Source organism: Oryza sativa, chromosome 1, assembly GCF_034140825.1.
Source record: "Oryza sativa Japonica Group chromosome 1, ASM3414082v1".
Taxonomy (NCBI): Eukaryota; Viridiplantae; Streptophyta; class Magnoliopsida; order Poales; family Poaceae; genus Oryza; species Oryza sativa.
In genome coordinates this window covers 29,231,929-29,250,581 of record NC_089035.1, presented here as the reverse complement: position 1 = coordinate 29,250,581, position 18,653 = coordinate 29,231,929, and the positions used below count along the sequence as shown (strand labels likewise).

The 18,653-nt window shown below is 46.0% G+C and overlaps 2 protein-coding genes across 2 annotated transcripts; both read left to right on the top strand.

Annotated features, from left to right (window-relative positions):
• The first annotated feature begins 2,029 nt into the window (after positions 1-2,029).
• On the top strand, positions 2,030-4,926 carry LOC4323881 (peptidyl-tRNA hydrolase, mitochondrial-like). The gene is made up of 8 exons (NM_001428031.1): positions 2,030-2,327; positions 2,814-2,898; positions 3,181-3,248; positions 3,336-3,386; positions 3,475-3,548; positions 4,053-4,111; positions 4,182-4,258; positions 4,367-4,926. The coding sequence occupies exons 1-8, from the start codon at positions 2,106-2,108 to the stop codon at positions 4,481-4,483; spliced, it is 753 nt and encodes a 250-aa protein (NP_001414960.1). The 5' UTR covers positions 2,030-2,105; the 3' UTR covers positions 4,484-4,926.
• Positions 4,927-6,580: 1,654 nt separating this feature from the next.
• LOC4325651 (threonine synthase, chloroplastic) lies at positions 6,581-8,481 on the top strand. The gene has a single exon (NM_001428030.1). The coding sequence runs from the start codon at positions 6,652-6,654 to the stop codon at positions 8,227-8,229; it is 1,578 nt and encodes a 525-aa protein (NP_001414959.1). The 5' UTR covers positions 6,581-6,651; the 3' UTR covers positions 8,230-8,481.
• Positions 8,482-18,653: the final 10,172 nt, after the last annotated feature.

The following is an 18,653-nucleotide window of genomic DNA, read 5'->3' as shown; positions in this document are numbered from 1 at the left end:
TCATCTTCTGGTGCTGCTTGAGAATGTGCAAACGTACACGTTATGGCGGGGAAGACTTGCAGGTCTCGCGGAAAACATCCACCTTGGCAATAGGGTTTAGTTCCCAAATTATTTTTCCAAAAACATCACATCCAACTTTTATTTATAGACACATGCATAAAGTATTAAATATAGATTAAAAGAAAAACCAATTGCACAGTTAGGGGGGAAATCGCGAGATGAATCTTTTGAGCCTAATTAGTCCATGATTAGCCATAAGTGCTACAGTAACCTGCATGTGCTAATGACAGACTAATTAGGCTCAAAAGATTCGTCTCGCAGTTTTACATGTGAGTTATAAAATTAGTTTTTTCGTTCGTGTTTCAAAAACCCTTCCCACATACGGTTAAACATTCGATGTGACAACTAAACCGACCCTGCTGTGCGCAGATCCAATTTCTCTCTGCAGAGAACTGCAGAATGCATGACATGCTGCTTTAATTTTGTCAATTCAAATACGGAGTAGCTAGGATTCCATTAGCACATATAAAAAAGCAGTATAGCTAGTTCATTTTTTTTTCGAAAAGAATACAAACAGTAGCGCGAGACTACTGTTTGACAACAGCACGAACAGTTACTACTAGCATGGAAGAGTTTGTCCCTCGTCCTTTTCTTATGTTTATAAGTATCAGCCAAAATTTAAATTTTTAACTTTATATTTAGAGTTGATTTTGGGGTTTTACATCGAAGTTTATTTTTTCAGCTTTTACTTTTAAATCGCTAAGAACACGTATATAAAAAATATATTTATAAATTATTTTTCGTTTGTAAATATACCGTAACGATGTGGCCATTCATTTCTGATGGCATGAAGATAGGGTGGAAATATATGTTTAATCTAAGGAGTTGAAACAAGGTAAATATTTGCTATTCATGTGAGAATTGTTTCTTTTTTCCGTGTAATCATGTAGCTCAAAGAGAGTGGCTATTGTAGTAAGTACCGGTTCTATCCTAAAATATAGCAAGCTAGGATGTTTAGAGAGCATTAGTAACTAGCGGTTACAACTACAAGCTTAGCGCAAAAAAAAAGTTATGGCAATCTTTTTTTTAACGTAAGTTATGGCAATCTCTTTGACATGGAAAAGTGAAGGTTCACCGCCACAACACCTGCAGTTTTCGGCTGTGGCCTCCGACACGGGTTATGCAGGACGCAAGAATTGACCTTCTAAGAGCAGTTAAAATAACACTCATAGCGCCGGCGATACTGACTCCACGTAGGTTTGAGGAGTAAGCTGGAGGGTGAATGGAAAAGAGAGAGAAGCTCGGTGACTAATTTACAGCCCGGTTGTACACTGCTCCCAATATTGCTGCTGCTCTCAGCCAATTGCAACATTCAAGTGAAGATTTTAAAAAAAAAAATCAAACCTAGCCATGGGAAGTGCGTAGAGATGTATATATAGGTTCTGTTTGGGGAGAGTTTCTAGTTGCTACAGCTTCTCCCAGAACTAGAAGTTTCCCCAAACAGTCTAGATTTTGGTCTAGATTTTAAGAAGCTATAGTTATAGAATCCAGAAAATAAACTAACAGTCAGACTCTTAGCTATTTTCAGATTCTTATAAGCTGGTTAACAATCAGCTGCTTCTCATGATTTTAACCTCCCCAAATAAACCCGCACTCTATTATTGTATTGATTAGCTTGTGTCATTCGCTAGAATAGAATGATGTGGTTATTTTTGGAGGTAACAAGTAGCTGTACTATTAGCCTAGCTGTAACGATAGCGGCCTAGTCGCCGACGATGGCGGCTGGCTCCTCCGGCCTACGGGCTCGCTTCGGCCGAACGCTACGCCAGTGACCGTCGCTTTGCGCCCTTGCGCCCACCGCGTAGCGAGAGAGAGAGAACAGAGAAGGGACTCGAGCCCGTGCCGCACGGGGCATTTCCACCGTCGGATTCTGAAGCCTCGCGGCCGAGATCGAGGGCTCGGAGGCAACCGTCGGATTCCGATCCTGGGTTACTCATAGCCGTCCGATCAGAGTAGACGATGGAAAAGCGCTCCTGGTTCCGAGCCGGCCGCCAATTCGTGGTTCCTCCTCCTCACGGGCGGCGGCGACGGCGGCGACTACGGCGATGCGGCTGCTCTCCGGCGCCTCTGCTTCCCGAATCCCCTGCCCCCTCCTCTCACTCGCCCGCGCGAGGGCAAGATGCTTGCCGGTCCCCGCCTCTGCCACCGCGTGCCGAGCGGCCTCCTCGTCAGCCGCGGCGGCCGCGGGCGACGGCGGCGCGCTGAAGCCGTGGTTGTTCGTCGGGCTCGGGAACCCCGGGAAAGTGTACCAAGGGACTCGCCACAACGTAAGTTGCCTGATTTTGAGCTGCTTGTACTAGACTCCCTGTAGTTATTAGGGTCGAATACTCGAACTGGTAGTTGTTCAAAGACGAAATAAACAAAACTGCAACCTTTCTGACTGTTGAAGAGCTCAAACCCATTCTGCAAGTATGGAAATGGCCACATGTTAGATGAAGTATTTGAAAAGAACATTTCAATGTGTAGTTGTCAAGTTTTTGTTGACAGTATATATTACAAAGGAGATCTCACTTTGAGGGCAGCAAAATTCATTATGCGTTGCTTTTTGAGGCATCTAATTCATACAATGTTTTTTCGTCTGATTCTCAGTTTCTATGTCTTCAGTATCAGTTTCGTGGAATATATATATTGCACATAACTTCAGTCCTTTGTTCAATAAATGGTCACGCATGACACAGTCCCAATATGAGTGCACCAATGCATTATGTATCTAATTTAGTTGCTAACCTTGAGGTCGCTCATATTGTTCACAGGTTGGATTCGAGATGATTGATGTTATAGCAGAAGCTGAAGGTATATCCCTCAGCAGTATGCAGTTCAAGGCAATGGTAGGAAAAGGTAATATTGACAATTAATATAATTCTTTTCAACTGATACATCTTGTGTTGAAAGAAGCCATGCTATCTGGATTCCCAGAGCTGTACTTTGTTCCTCAAGTCTTGCACATTACCTTTTCAACTCTAACAATATTTATGCGGTTTTCATAAATATTACCTATAAACAAATGCTATTTGTTTAAGATACTCTATGCTTGAATATTAAACATGAGCAGGTGCATATACTTATTTGAAATTCTGAAGGTAGTGCTATCAAACATTCATAACAGAAAATAATATTTAGGTCGTATTGGAGATGCCCCTATCATGCTGGCCAAGCCACAAACTTTTATGAATGCAAGTGGTGAGTCTGTAAGTATACTGATTCCAAAACAACCTTCACTACTAGTTGTTCCTTCTTTTTTTTACCTTTTTCGTTTGACAAATCGAGTTATACAGGTGGGGCAGTTGGTCTCATATTTCAAGATACCACTTAATCAAGTTCTTGTGGTAAAGTGCTATCCTCGAGTTTCTGGTTGCTGTTTTTTTTAACAGATTGCTATATTTTGATTCTTCATTCATTTTTTATTCTCTGCAGATGTATGATGATCTAGACTTGCCCTTTGCAAAATTGCGTCTACTGCCGAAAGGTGGACATGGCGGTCATAATGGGTACTCCAGCTCTCTTCTACTTCTTTTACAAAATGGTCGAAACTCATTACCTGCATGTGTTAACTCAGTGATTATTTTACTAACTTTATGCTGAAGACCTAACTTTTGGAGGTAGATAACTCTGAAGTTCACCTAAGCAAAAGGATATTCTTAATTTCTCAGCTCTCTTCTACTTCTTTTACAAAATGGTCGAAACTCATTACCTGCATGTGTTAACTCAGTGATTATTTTACTAACTTTATGCTGAAGACCTAACTTTTGGAGGTAGATAACTCTGAAGTTCACCTAAGCAAAAGGATATTCTTAATTTCTCATCATATACCGTTGGCACCATCTTTCTACTTGTCCTAATGCAATGCATTATCCATTGTTACTTAAGAACTGATCTAAGGTGCATAGTTGTGAGAAAATGCATCAGACAAACTTTAGGATGTTCAATTGTACATTTGTTTCTCCCACATCTTCTCTTGGGGAACCTCTCATCCATATGTTCACCACTTGCAGGGTGAGAAGCATTATCAACCATTTGAAGCAGAACCGTGATTTCCCACGTCTAAGAATTGGTATAGCGCTTCTCTCCTTTTTCAACTCAGTTACCATGTCTGAAAATATTCTTGCGGTGATATCTTGCAGGCATTGGACGACCACCTGGGAAGATGGATCCTGCCAATTTTGTTCTCCGACCATTTAACAGAAAAGAACAGGAAGAGGTTTTAATTAGAATGCTTTCAAGAAACCCTTTTTTTTTTCATATTTACCTCATTTTCTGTTCTGGGCATAGCACTGTTTGTTTAAGATGTACACATCTCTTTTTGCAGCTTGATTTCGCTTTCCATAGGGGCTTGGAGGCAGTTAGAATAATGGCACTTGAGGGATTCAACAAGAGCGCAACTTATGTGAACACCGCACAGTCCTCTGAAATGTTGAATAGATGATAAAGTGTTCAATTTATTCTTATAACATAAAGATTCTTATGTCAGATCTGAATGTTTCCTATCCAGTAGACACTTGCACACATGGTGGTCATTTTACTCTCAGGAAATCCTGAGCTCCCGAGGACGGAAGAGATTATTTGAGCTGCAGCAACTTGGTACGGTGATTTTCACCAGCAGCTTAAATACAGGGAAGTTAGAGACGTCACACTACATGCGTACTTCTGTTCCTTACATTTGTAGCCTTGTATTGATTTCAAAAAACAATTGTAGCACTGTAATTTGGTGACCTGGTAGGGGGAGAGAGAGAGAGAAGCCTTTTTGTCTTGGTAATCTATACTTTGGAAATCGTCAGCATACTGTTAAACAGGATTTCAGTGTTCCACAGTACCTTGTCTCACTTTCTATATGTATATACAAGTGTTGATTAAGTAATCACTCATTTGAATACGTTGTTACTTGCACACACTGAATTGAGCCATACCGGGTGCATTCTCCTCTTGTTCTTGCAAGGCCGCTGCACGCCATGAGCTCATAAACCCGTAGCAACGGCGGCACAAGATATTGTTTTGCAGCACGGCAGGAGCCGGCTGGACCGCTGGAATATGCTGCTGAACCGCCGTTCGCTTTCGCCACTATTTGTTGCGTAGAAATGTAGAATCGCGTCCATTTTCAGAGATATGGTGATCTTGTGTGGGAGCAGTGCTGCAGCGGCTCTGGTGGGGTCCCCGACGATTCCTCCAGCCCGTAGTTACTATCCATCCAAAATCATTTTGCATGACGTTGTCCTCTCGATCTCGATTTTCCACGTTCCAAATATGCGATGGTAGTTCGCTCTTGTCCCAAAAATGGAGGATAGCGTACAGCTCAGTGGATATTCACTTTTTTTAAAAGAAATACACAGTACAACAGACACTCACAATGCACGCATACTCACCCCTATAAAAACGCGTAAGCAACAGTGGCGGATTCAGGAAATCGATTCGTTGGTGTCATAATGTGTCTATCGGTGCTATAGTATGCTAATCATGCTTAGATTATGGTGTTATAACATATGGGTAAACAATTTTGCTATAGTTTTGCCAAAAGTCGTCGGTGTCGCCTGACACCGGTCCTTCTTCTACTGTATATCCGCCCCTTGTACGCAAACCCTACCCCTATAAGCATCTTCAAAGACTGGACCAGCAAATCAAATCCTAGAGATTGGTGAAGTCACTTTAGGCGTCTCACTGTCGACGGGCACGTCGCCTACTACTGAAAGCACAATACCGTTAAATCCTGAAAAATTTGCTCCCATGGGGAGTCGACCCCAGCACCTAAGGTGCTAAAATTTCAATGCAATATGAATGGAATGCGAACAGTAAGCTGCTACCTACATCCATAAATATAAGCAATTTTAGAATGAGTACACGTTTATCGATCTAAATGGAAGAAAACCGATAATTGAGCCTTGCAATATCCATTAAAGGGAACCGGATCATTTCATAAAAAGTGAATCGGGATTTTTTTTTTCTTAGTGCTATAAGATTGAAATAATGATCTTCCGATGCTTCACGACCAATTTTGCATGAAGTTGCTTACTCTCTCTGTTCCACTGTAAGTATATTTTTAAAAAGTGTGTGAGGAAAATAATAGAGAGATTACCTAAGTATCCCTATTAAATAAGAGCTGGTAGGGACTGAGAGGGTAATTGAAGGTATGATGGAGAAAATTTTGAGATGTAATGCGATTAATTAATGTGAGCAAGTAATATGTGGGATTGTATTTATTTTAGGATAAAAGTTAAATTTAAAATTACATTTATCTTGGGATGGGGGAGTATATAGAATATGAATGTTGCAAAATTGCGATTGTTGTCCATGGTATTAGCATTATTTATAGATGACATGGTATCTACATTAGTAGCAAGCCAAAACTAGCTTGACTACTGTTACTGTATTTGGATTTAAGCTCACGGAGAGAGTAAAAAAACTAAACGCAAATATACCATCACAAAGAATCTGCCCCACCTGTCGGCCTCCTAACGGCTGCGCGCCCAATTAACGTCCAGATCAATCGAATCATCCCTCCCCTAAAGCCTAAAACCTCCCCATCCACGTCACCCATCCTCCTCCCTAATTACTCCCCCCATCCCCTCCTCCTCCGCCGCCAAGCACCTCGCCTCCTCCGCCATGGCGACCGCCACCGCGTCGTCCCTCTCTCTCCTCTTCGCCCACCCACACTCGTCCAACCCCAGGCCCTTCGCCGGCGGGCCTCACCTCCGCCGCCCGCTGCGCGCCGCGCCCCACCGCGCGCGATGCGCCTCCGACGCCGCCACGACGGCCACGAGGCACCGCCGCCCCGCGGAGGAGAACATCCGGGAGGAGGCCGCGCGGCTCCGCGGCCCCGGGAACGACTTCTCGGCGTGGTACGTGCCGTTCCCCCCGACGCCCGAGGACGACCCCGACGAGCGCTACTCGCTGGACGAGGTGGTCTACCGCTCCAGCTCCGGGGGGCTCCTCGACGTGTGCCACGACATGGAGGCGCTCGCGCGCTTCCCGGGCTCCTACTGGCGCGACCTCTTCGACTCCCGCGTGGGGCGCACCGCGTGGCCCTACGGCTCCGGGGTGTGGTCCAAGAAGGAGTTCGTGCTCCCGGAGATCGACTCCGACCACATCGTCTCCCTCTTCGAGGGCAACTCCAACCTCTTCTGGGCGGAGCGCCTCGGCCGCGAGCACCTCGGCGGGATGACCGACCTCTGGGTTAAGCACTGCGGCATCTCGCACACGGGCTCCTTCAAGGACCTCGGCATGACGGTGCTCGTCAGCCAGGTGAACCGCCTCCGCCGCGCGCCGCTCTCACGCCCCATCAACGGCGTCGGCTGCGCGTCCACGGGCGACACCTCCGCCGCGCTTTCCGCGTACTGCGCCGCCGCAGGTATCCCCGCCATCGTGTTCCTCCCCGCCGACCGCATCTCTCTGCAGCAGCTCATCCAGCCAATCGCCAACGGCGCCACCGTGCTCTCGCTGGACACGGACTTTGACGGGTGCATGCGGCTCATCAGGGAGGTGACCGCCGAGCTACCGATTTACCTTGCCAACTCGCTGAACTCCCTTCGGCTTGAGGGCCAGAAGACGGCAGCCATCGAGATATTGCAGCAGTTCGATTGGCAGGTGCCGGATTGGGTCATTGTTCCAGGAGGCAATCTTGGGAATATCTATGCCTTCTACAAGGGGTTTGAGATGTGCCGTGTTCTTGGGCTTGTTGATCGTGTGCCGCGTCTTGTATGCGCACAAGCTGCAAACGCAAATCCGTTGTATCGGTTCTACAAGTCAGGGTGGACTGATTTCCAGCCACGTGTAGCCGAAACTACATTTGCATCTGCCATACAGATTGGTGATCCAGTATCTGTCGACCGTGCAGTGGTCGCCCTGAAGGCAACTGACGGTATTGTTGAGGAAGCTACGGAGGAAGAACTCATGGATGCAATGTCACTTGCTGACCGCACCGGAATGTTTGCCTGCCCACACACCGGGGTTGCACTTGCTGCTTTGTTCAAGCTTCGAGACCAGCGCATAATCGGGCCTAATGACCGCACAGTGGTTGTTAGTACAGCGCATGGGCTTAAGTTCACACAATCGAAGATAGACTACCATGACAGGAACATCAAGGACATGCTGTGCCAGTACGCTAATCCACCAATCAATGTGAAGGCTGACTTTGCTTCTGTGATGGATGTTCTCCAGAACAAGCTGAATGGTAAGATCTGAGCTTTAGTTAACCCCCCATGGCCGTTATCTTGCTTATTGTCACCATGAACTCCTTTTTCTGCATCTTATTCAACTGCAGTTGATGAACTTGGTGTGTCACAGTAATCTTTAATTTGTAGTACTAGGTTTTGAGGCTCTTCTAACTATACACATAAGTGGATAGAGCTGTTCCTTGTACTTTATATATGTATCATATAATATGACAATAAGTGGTTATGCCCTAGCACTTAATTGAATAATTGTTTCGAATGGATACCTGTGACTGCCTTTCCGATTGCTTTTACTCACTATTGTCTGTCAAATTGTCAATGACAATAAGAAACCCTCTTTGGTTGCATGGTTTGAAGTCTGAACTGATAGAATTTATTAAACATTTCAGTTGCTGCAAATCGCTTTAGTTTTGTTAGTCAAGAATTCTTTTCTGAAAAGCATAATATAATCCTTGTTCTCAAGACAGCAAGTGTTATATAGCACCGTTGTAAGTATATAAGAAAATAGTTTTATTAGAACTACATAGCAATGTTCCATGTTCAGAGTAAACTATAAGTGGATATCCTAAATTTAGTTCGGTTAAAACTGTAAAATCTCTAGTGTGCTGGACCTATCACTATTTCTGAATAGATTGTCATATAGGTTGACTGCAGTACCACAGTCTTTCCATTTAGTAGCTTTAAGCCTTTAAGCTAGATTGTGTTACAAACTGACCAATCATTCTAGGTGGTTTGAATATCCTGTGACAACAAATAAAATGTGAGATTGATCTTTTTGAGTTATTATCATCACGGCATAATGTTTCTAGTATAGCCTTTCAGCTTGATTCTGAGTTGGAGTTTTTATACCCTATGATATTGGATAACATTGAGTTTCGTCTCCCTGTAACTTACTACTACTACTACCTCTCTTTTTTTTATTTGGCGTTGGTTAGTTCAAATTGAAACTAACCAACGTCATCTAAATAAAAATGGAGGGAGTACCATTTAGTGTTTGCATAACTCTTCCTTAATTTGGTTGTTTGTGGCTTCCACTTCAGTTTACTGTGCCTAAAACAGTAAAGGTAATAATGGTTTCCCATCAGAAACCGGATGCTACGTTCCTCACTGGAGACTACATTGCCCCCATAGACCCAATAGTTATCCTTGTTACGTGTTTATCACTGCAAGTTTGCTTTGCATGTCTTACTCAGAACATAGGCACATTGTATATTGTTTCTTAATCAAGACACACAATCTTGTATAATACTCACAACTGTTTGTTCTGCTAAAAGTCGAAGGCCTTCTCGTCAGTCTACAGAACTTCGGTGAGCATGATACGATGGTAGACTTAGTTTATCTTCGCTGTGAGTCGTGAACTGCACAAGGGGAAGCGAAATATTTGCTAACCAGGTCAGGTCCTCGTTGATCTGAAGCCACTGTTATTACCACATAAAAGTCAGGTCCTCGTTGGTCTGAATCCACTTTCCTTTCGCAAAACGGTTGTCTGTTGAGGGCACACAAGGAGGAGATGCAGTTATCTCAACAATGTCCGTCACTTGAGCTAGAGCTATGGAGTCTTCTGCTAACCCTCTTACTGATAGTTGATTCCTTCCCTTCCCTATGTTAATTGTCAAGGCGAGGAACCGAGGAATGAGTTGTTGGACTGAATCCAGCTTCACAAATTGTAGAATTCTTTAGATTTGGGCTATCTGTTCCATGTCACCTTAGTTCTAACCAGTCAGACATATTGTGGGCTTTGACACTTTGACCATGTTAGTGGGCTTATACTACTAGTACTCTATAGGAATAAGTTCATCGGAGGTCTCTTAACTTGTCAGTGAATCCGATTTCCGTCCTTCAACCATTCAACCAGAAAACCAGATATAAAGGGTCCCTCAACTATCAAAACCGGTGCAATATAGGTCATTCAACCAGAAAACCAGATATAAAGGGTCCCTCAACTATCAAAACCGGTGCAATATAGGTCCTATGGCGGTTTTCACTGACGTGGTGCCTACGTGGCTAATTTGACTCGGTTTTCATATGACGTAGCTAGTGACGTGGCGCTTACGCGGTAATTTTTATTTGGAAAATTGCTATTTGTGGTCCCACATGTCAGTTACACCAAAAAAATTCATTCAAAAATGGTGGGACCCATATGGGCCCCACATGTCATTCTTACCCCCTCCTCTTCTTCCTCCTCTCTCCCCAACTCCCCTCTCCTTTGTCCTCTCTCCAGGCCGGGCGAGGCTAGGCGGCGCGCGGTAGTCGGGAGAGGAGGGCGGTGCGAAGCGGCCGGGCAGGGCGGCGCGCGACGGCCGGGAGAGGTGGGCGGGCGCGCGACGGCCAGGAGAGGCGGGTGGCGCGCGGCGGCCGGGCGAGGTGGGGAGGCACCCATGACCCCGCTCCGCCGCAGCACGTCACGCAGATGCGCGCCACGCCACACGAAGGTTGAGATGGCGCTGGCAGTTGAAGCCGACGGTCTGGCGCACCATGTTCTGCTCCTTGTGTTGGTTGCCCGCGCAAACCAACGTGACGGGGAACTCCACGGTCAAGCTGTTCCATGGTGGCGAGCAATGAGTCGTCGAGCAACATCGACTTGTTCCCATCCACCGGCGACAACCGTCGGTTGGGCTCCAAGACCGACTCCGACGACGATGACGACATACCACCGGACTGAAGGTAGTTGTACCACTCGCGCCTCGAGGTGGAGCCTCCCGTCAATGACCCATGCGACGAGGCCACCTCTGACGCAGTGACGCGTGGGTGCGTCGGCACCCGGTGCTCGTCTGGCTCACCGGCAAGCACCCCTTTAACTCCGAGCCGCTGCTGCCGTGCCTCATGCTTGACGGTTTCATCACGCCGACGCCAGTCCACTACGTGTGCAACCACGGCGCCGTGCCCAAGGCGGACTGGTCGACAAGGATCGTGGAGGTGACCGGGCTCGTCAAGCGCCCCGCGAGGCTCCACCGGCGCGGAGCCAACTTTTATTCAACCGAGTCAGCCATTGTTGCCGAAGAGGGGAGAGAGAGGAGAGGAGATGGGGAGAAGGGAAAAGGAAGACGAGAGTGTTAACCATTGGACGAGAGTGTTGGGGCCTGCGTGGGTCCCATGCTAACTAAGCTTATCATGTCAGCTAAAACCAGACGTAAATACTGCCTAGGACCTCATATGATCCGGTTTTGTAAATTGTGAGGGACTCGTTATATCTGGTATTTTGGTATAGGGACGAATTTCAGACTCGACAATAATTTGAGGGACGACTCGACAATAATTTGAGGGACCCAAAGTGAACTTATTCCTACCATATATTGGTTAGGAATAAGTCCACTTTGAGTCCCTCAAAATATATGTATAATCTAACTCGTATCCCCAAACTGTAATACCGGATATCTTAACCCCTCAACTATTAAAATCAATGTATTTTGACTCCCTCAGTGGCTTCAAAGCAGTTTTTACAAAGGTGTCATGTTTACCTCGGTTGACTTAGCATATGGAACCATTTGTCAGTCACCCTTCTCTTTCTTCTCTTCATTTCCTTACCCATATTTCCTCACTCTCTCACCCATATTTCCTCATGACGGCAAAATGGCAGCATGGCAGCGGCGAGATAATAGGGTGGTCCGGCAACAGAGGGTGGGAGTTGGGGACTCCGTTGTTTTGGCACCCAGAGACGGGCACAGTAGCCATCGAGCGGCAGCAAGTTGAGGGAGATGGGTGGCAGTGGCTTGTGAGCTTGTCTAACGCTGGGGATCCAACTTCCAAGGAGGGCAAATGAAGGTGGCAACCTGTAGATCTCGCTGCCCTCGATCGACACCTATAGCTCCATGCCGTTGTCGCCTCAACCAGTTGAACGAGCTTTTCCTTCCAAATTAGTTGCATAAACGGATTTCTCTCGATTTCCTCTCCTTTCCCCCCAAGAAAACCCCATCAATATTGTGTTAAATCCCGTGAATTTCGGCCCCGTTCTAATCCCGAAGAACTCAGGATGAACCCTAGTTTTTCGCCACTGAATCCATCTGTTTCTAGCCCGGTCTCTTTCTCCTCCACCTATATATAGCTTGCCTAAGGTCCCCTCTTCCGATTCTAACCCTAGTCCGAGCTCGTCCCATGCCCTAGCCGCCTCCTTGCGCACTCTTCGCCGAAGGCCACCGCTCCAGCCGAGCCAACCGTGCCACCACGTCCGTCGTCATCACTGTTTGGTTCGTAAGACGAAAGAGAATCTCAACTGCACCTTCGCTTCACTTGGACATCACCGGAGCGCCGCCGTCGACATCAACCCGAGGCCACCGCCTTTTCAAGCTTGTTGCCGCTTGCCGTCGTAATTGCATCAGTAAGGATCGTCGTGTTCCCCTCTTCTCGCTTGTGCCCTCAATTTCCGCTGTCGCACCTTCGTTTGCCGTCACGCATGGCCACCGCCGCGCACCACCACCAGGCACTGCCACTGTCTACAAGACACTGACATATGGGGTCCATGTGCTAACTCAGCTAGTTAACGGGGTCAAAGATGCCACATTGGACGAAACCACCTCCCAAACCGTTCGAGGAGTCGATTTGCAACGGTCTTATGAGTTGGAGGATGGGTTGTATCGGTTTTGCGGTAGAGCAAGGTTTACGATTCCGACAGGCCCTTCCGTTCCGGGCATCGGCGGAATTCGGAATTTCGCGAAATCCGGTGGAAAATCGGTAAATTCCGAACAAATTTTATAAACCAAAATTTGAATATAAATTCCCTAAGTTGCCGACAAGTTCTCGAAAATCGGTCGGTTTTGGCGAAATTCTGATCGAAATCATCGAAATTTCGATCATTAATTTGTAATAGAGGTAATTTTCTGAATTTTTTTTTCATTATGTAAGTTTTAGTAAATACACATAATACATCTTTTTTTTCATAAATTTATATCCCAATAAGTTATATGAATACCATAGTATTTATAAGATTTTATTTTATTTTTTCTTTTTTATCAATTTAAATTTAAATTTAGATGAAACTCCTCGGAATCTCAAACGGTTTCTACTTTCGAGCCTCGTTGGAACGTCGAAATTTCGCGAAATCCGACCGGATTTCGTCGGAATCGTAAACCCTGAGGTTGAGGGATGCGATTCAACCAGGGGCATAAGTTGAGGGAGTCAATGTAGACTTGTTCTCTCTGGATATGACATATTGTGGGCTTTGACCATGCTATTGGGCTTGTAGCAAAGTTGTTACACTTTATACCCTTCAAACATGATACCATGCAAATATAGCAGTATATCGAGTAGGCTAGCTAAAGTTTATCTGCCCTTGCTCTTATAAAGCCATAAAGCTGCCTTTGATTTTTATTTTTCTTTTCCTTTTCTGGGCGAGACTTCCACTGAAAAAGTTCCTATGGGCCTGTTTGGAGAACTATCCCAGGGATATTTTTTGGGCTAAAGATTATCCCACCAAAATAGCCCCCTAACAAAATAGCCCTCTTGCTGTTTGGATCCAAAGGCTATTTAGCTATTATTGTACCATCCCAATCATTTGCCTCCACTAAAAGTATACAGCAGCCGGATCTTCTATGGCTAATCCAATACAGGCACATACAAGCATACACAATTCCTTACAAGCACAAACACATAATTTGTCTCAAATATATAAGCAAGTATGTAAAACAATCGTGTCACATAAAAGATACAATTCCATACAATAATCGTCTCACATAAATATACAATTACATAAAACAATTGTCTCACATAAATATTAAAATCCATACAACAATTGTCTCACATAAATATTAAAGTCCATACAACAATTGTCTCACATAAATATTAAAGTCCACACAACAATTGTCTCACATAAATATACAAGTCCTCAAACCGTAAAAAAAAATTACAATCCATTAAACAAAGCATTTGCCAAGTCATCGCGGAAGAAATTCATGTTGCTATCCTCAACAAGAGGTTCATCTTCTGGCCAGTCAGAGTGAGGTGATGTAGGCATTGGAAAATAATCTGCATCCGCATCACACCTAGCAAATTCCCTATCCCTAATTTTGCTCTCTCGACTGAAATTATGAAGAACCATGCAAGCAACAATTATTCTAGTTTGTTTTTTTTCCGAAAACGATGGCATGTCCAACAACATCCTCCACTTCATCTTCAACACACCAAAAGACCGCTCTATGACATTCCTAATCCGGGAATGTGCATGGTTAAAGGTTTCTTTCATACCTTGTGGCGGGGGCCCGTTTTTCCATTGCTCCACATGATACCTAGTGCATCTATACGGTGAAAGGTAGCCCGGGCGGTTTGGGTACCCCGCATCAACCACATAGTACTTCCCTGCATATACAAGCACACAATGAGGCATATAGGTACAAGTTAAAATGATGGAAAGATTTGAAACAAAAGTTGCATTACTTTACCTTGTGGTGGATGTGGAAATTTGTGAGCATGAGTTGTCGTTGCATCTTTGAACACTCTCATATCATGTGCTGAACCAGGCCATCCCGATAGCACAAAGGTAAACCTCATGTCAAAATCACAAACAGCCAATACATTCTGTGAGGTTTCATTGTACCTATTCAAGTATTGTATTCTCTTCGTCTTTGGCACCACAAGCTTCACATGTGTCCCATCTATTGCTCCTATACAGTCGTTGAAGTATGGCCAAAAATCTGGGTTTTCTAAGTTAGGGTGCAACTCAGAAAATTCAGGGTCCCTTGGTCTAATTATGTTAGGTGCTAACCTAAGGAGACAACGCAAAACTTTGTTAAATGTCCGGCTAATTGTCTCCAAAGATCTAACCAAACGGTCATCAGCCTGTCTAATTGACTGTGGTGCACCAACAATCCACAAAAAAATGGCTAGAGCTTCTACAGATGACATTTTTGTTGTGGACTGCAACCCATAAGACTCAACCAAAATATTGTGCAGCCTATTAAACAGTTGCCTCTCAACCCTAAACATGTTATAGCATGAATTTTCTCGGGTTAAAGTCCTCTGGACCCATTGGATACCTGATTCAAGAGCCACTCTTTTTGGTAGTTTGACAAAGTAGTGCTCGGAGTACATACCAAGGATAGGGACAAGTTGAGCAACCATAGTTTGAGCCATGTTCATATTCTTGCGGCACATGGAAATAATCTCATCATCACTTGACGATGTGCTTCCTTCATCAAAAACCTCTTCCTCTTCGGCCATCTCTCCATCACCATGTTGCTCCACATCCATCTGTCCAATAAATGACAGAGAGGTAATATTATTGCAGCACAAATAGATAAGAGCCCAAAAGAATGACAGAATGGCACATTGCAGTACAAATATATGATTGAATGCATCACAAACAGATGCCAGGTTGAATTCAGACATATATGATTGAAAGTAGCCAAAATATGTGAATAAGTTCATCGATGCAACACAAACAACCCAAATAATACTTCCATAACATCAAATTAACAGCTGCAAAGTCGAACTGCACATAACAAAAGTGATAAAGGAGGTTCAAATTAACAGCACATAACAAAAGCTCCAAACGGTTCCTGGACACAACAAACGGACCACATAAAAGAGGTGCCTAACTAAACCAGGTTGTTATCCCTGCTCCATTTGCTGAAGTAGTTGAACCTAAGCTCATGGTTTGGTAGTCCAACGAAGAACTCCCTTTGGTAGGGATTCTCAAACATCTTGGACATTGCAAAAATATTCTCAGTGGTTTGCTCAATTCCACACTCGAAGGCCATCTTCATACAATTTCTCACTGAAGCAGCCTGCTTCTCAATAGTACGCTTCCTCAATTCCTGGCTGTTGATTTGCATGGCCTCCTTGAATGACATGGATATGTCCTTCACATACTTAACCATGGGGCTTTTGCTTTTCTTCACTGGAGTGCTACATGTGCTGGTAGTGCTGTCGAGGGACCTCTTGCTCTTCTGGCTACTTGTACTCTGAGGAGTTTGCAGGAACTCCTCTGTTTCTTCTGCCCACTCATCTTCAGCCCCTTCTTGTGCCTCACCGAAATCATCACCGGCAGCAAAAGCAGTGCTACCATCGACAGTACTGCCACTGAACATCTCCTCAAGCTGATCCAAGTTTGCTGGAAGTCCTTTAAGCACCTTCTTCAGGTAAGGTTTGCCCTGCAAGAATAATCCAAACATAAGAACACTAAACGCAGACAGATAATAACCCAAAAAAACATGATCAGCAATAAAAAAAATGGTAGAAAAGTACCTCTATGTGACTACTCCAGAAATCAGAATCAGCATCGACTGTTCCATCAGGTTTTCTTCCTAAGCCCGTGTGCGTTTGCAAGTAACGCCAGAAGGAGTACGTGCTCTTGAGAATCCCAATTTGATTCTTTAGCTGCAGACGACTGTGCATCAAACCAGTTTTGGCATGGTAGCCCTCGGCTATAGCATTATAGCCATCAGAATTCATTTGGCTACCATTGTAGTGGCCTGCTCTTACTTGCTCTATGCACAATGCTAACAAAATACTATTATTCCTATCAGTCCAGTTAGCTCGGTCAGCAATGCTCACCGGAGGGCCGCCGAAGCTGCCTAATTCCTCCACCTCATCGTCCCATGCACCTTCTTCGTCAAGGTCGACGTAATCGCCGATGGGTGCTTCCTGGGTGCCGACACTCCTCGGCACACGCCAACCGCGGCCCCCACGTCCGCGGTCGCGGCCACGGTTGGTTGCCATGGCGCGCTGCCGACGGCGACCCGTTGCCCCTGATGAGGAGCTGCCTCGCCCAGGGCCGCCGCCGCCGATGCCCGACGACGACCCACCATTTCCACCGTGTCCAGCACGGCCACCTACCGCGCCGAAGTTGAGCTGGCGGGCACGCGGTGCAGCACGAGATGGCCCGGCGCCCCCTCGACCAGCCCTCACTCCCAGAGAGCGTGGTGCACGGATGGGAGGGAGACCGGAGCCTCGGCCGCGGCCAGCTCCTTCCTCGCCGCCACCCTGGAGGAAGGCACCGTACTCGTGGAGGTGAGGGAACTCCTGGCCCGACGCCGCCTGGGTGTTGAGGTCCAGCGTGTCCACGCCGGCGCGGGGAACGGATCCGTGGGAAGGGCCGGACGCCGACGGCTGCGACGACCAAATGTTGCCGGCGGCGGACGAAATGGGATCTTGGGAGAAGAAATCGAAGCCGTTGGGGTCCATCTCCGCGCGGATCCGGTGCAAGGCGATGCGTCGACGACGGATCTGATGGCCGGCAACGCGGGTGGGGTGAGTCGCCGGCGTGGATGCCTCTCGGTGGATCTGAAGGAAGGGCGGCGCGATTCGAGGGAGAGGGCGGCGCGGGTGAAGGGCCGGGCGGCGGCGCGGGTGGGGGGAGGGGGAGGCGAAGCTGGGGCCGGGCGGCGGCGCGGGTGGGGGGAGGGGGAGGCGAAGCTGGGCTGGGCGGCGGCGAGGGTTCTGGAGAGCGAGCGAGGGCGAGAGCGAGGGGTGAGAGCGACGATTTCTGCCGCAACTGGATCCGGCACAAGTGGGGGAAAGTGGGAATCGGTGGGGCCCACAGCAAATAGCCCCAATTAGCACCCCTGGGGGTGATAATTTTCTGGGGTGGGCTATTTGCAAATAGCCCTAAAATAGCTCTCATGTTTGGATCCCCTTGAGCTATTTTAAGGCTAAAAGGGGTGGGCTAAAAAAAATCCATATGATCCAAACACCCCCTATATTTTTTTTCTCAGTCAAAATCAGCCAATTCGAGTATAATGAAATTTGTTTATTGAACTGTAAAGCTATCGGGACTAGTAAAAAAGATAGCATGAAGAAATTATCAAACAAAAGGCACGAAGAAAGTAACAGCGCATGTCCACTGAGTACATTGGAGATTTGGAGGTGGAGACGAAACCCAAATGGAAAATGATACTTGGATGTAGTACCATTTTGCTTCGAGCCTGACGGCGATGATCAACCACAACTTAGATTAATTCCCTTCTTTTCTGACTTCTGTTGTGGTCTCTTCACAACAACAGGAGTAATTATAACAATCTGCTAACTATCCAACGGTGAACGCTACTTTGGCCCACCAAATGGAAAGATGATTGGATCCCAGCAGACTTCGCTTTCATGTTGTGATGTCGCCATGCATGTTTTCTCACTGGCATTCCCATCTGCATTCCCATGCATGCTTAATTACCAGTAATTGACGGCGGAAATGAGAAAGCTAAGAATTATGCTGACAATTTTGGGAAAGCTAGATGATTCCAGTAAAAGTGAGCTATCTGTTGGATCCAAGTCAACTAGTCTGTTCAAGCACGGCGGCTGCCTAGTACGTCCTCCACGTAGGACGGACAGCTCTTATGATTGACAGCTGGTCTGGAGACGGCCACAGGTTAGTAGTCCGTTTCACTGTCCGATTAATTACTGTCCTAATAATTTTTTTTGGGACGGATGGAATATCATTTTACCAGGTCTTGCACGTTTACCTGCTTAGGAGGGGCTGTTTAGTTGGTGAAATGAAAATCTTTGAGTGTC

What these genes read in the sequence shown, in the direction of transcription:
- LOC4323881 (NM_001428031.1), top strand. Translation starts at nt 2,106, where the DNA reads ATGCGGCTGCTCTCCGGCGCCTCTGCTTCCCGAATCCCCTGCCCCCTC. An exon ending in GGACATGGCGGTCATAATGG is followed by an intron (nt 3,549 to 4,052) that starts GTACTCCAGCTC and finishes CACCACTTGCAG; the next exon opens with GGTGAGAAGCATTATCAACC. An exon ending in ACAGAAAAGAACAGGAAGAG is followed by an intron (nt 4,259 to 4,366) that starts GTTTTAATTAGA and finishes CTCTTTTTGCAG; the next exon opens with CTTGATTTCGCTTTCCATAG.
- LOC4325651 (NM_001428030.1), top strand. Translation starts at nt 6,652, where the DNA reads ATGGCGACCGCCACCGCGTCGTCCCTCTCTCTCCTCTTCGCCCACCCA.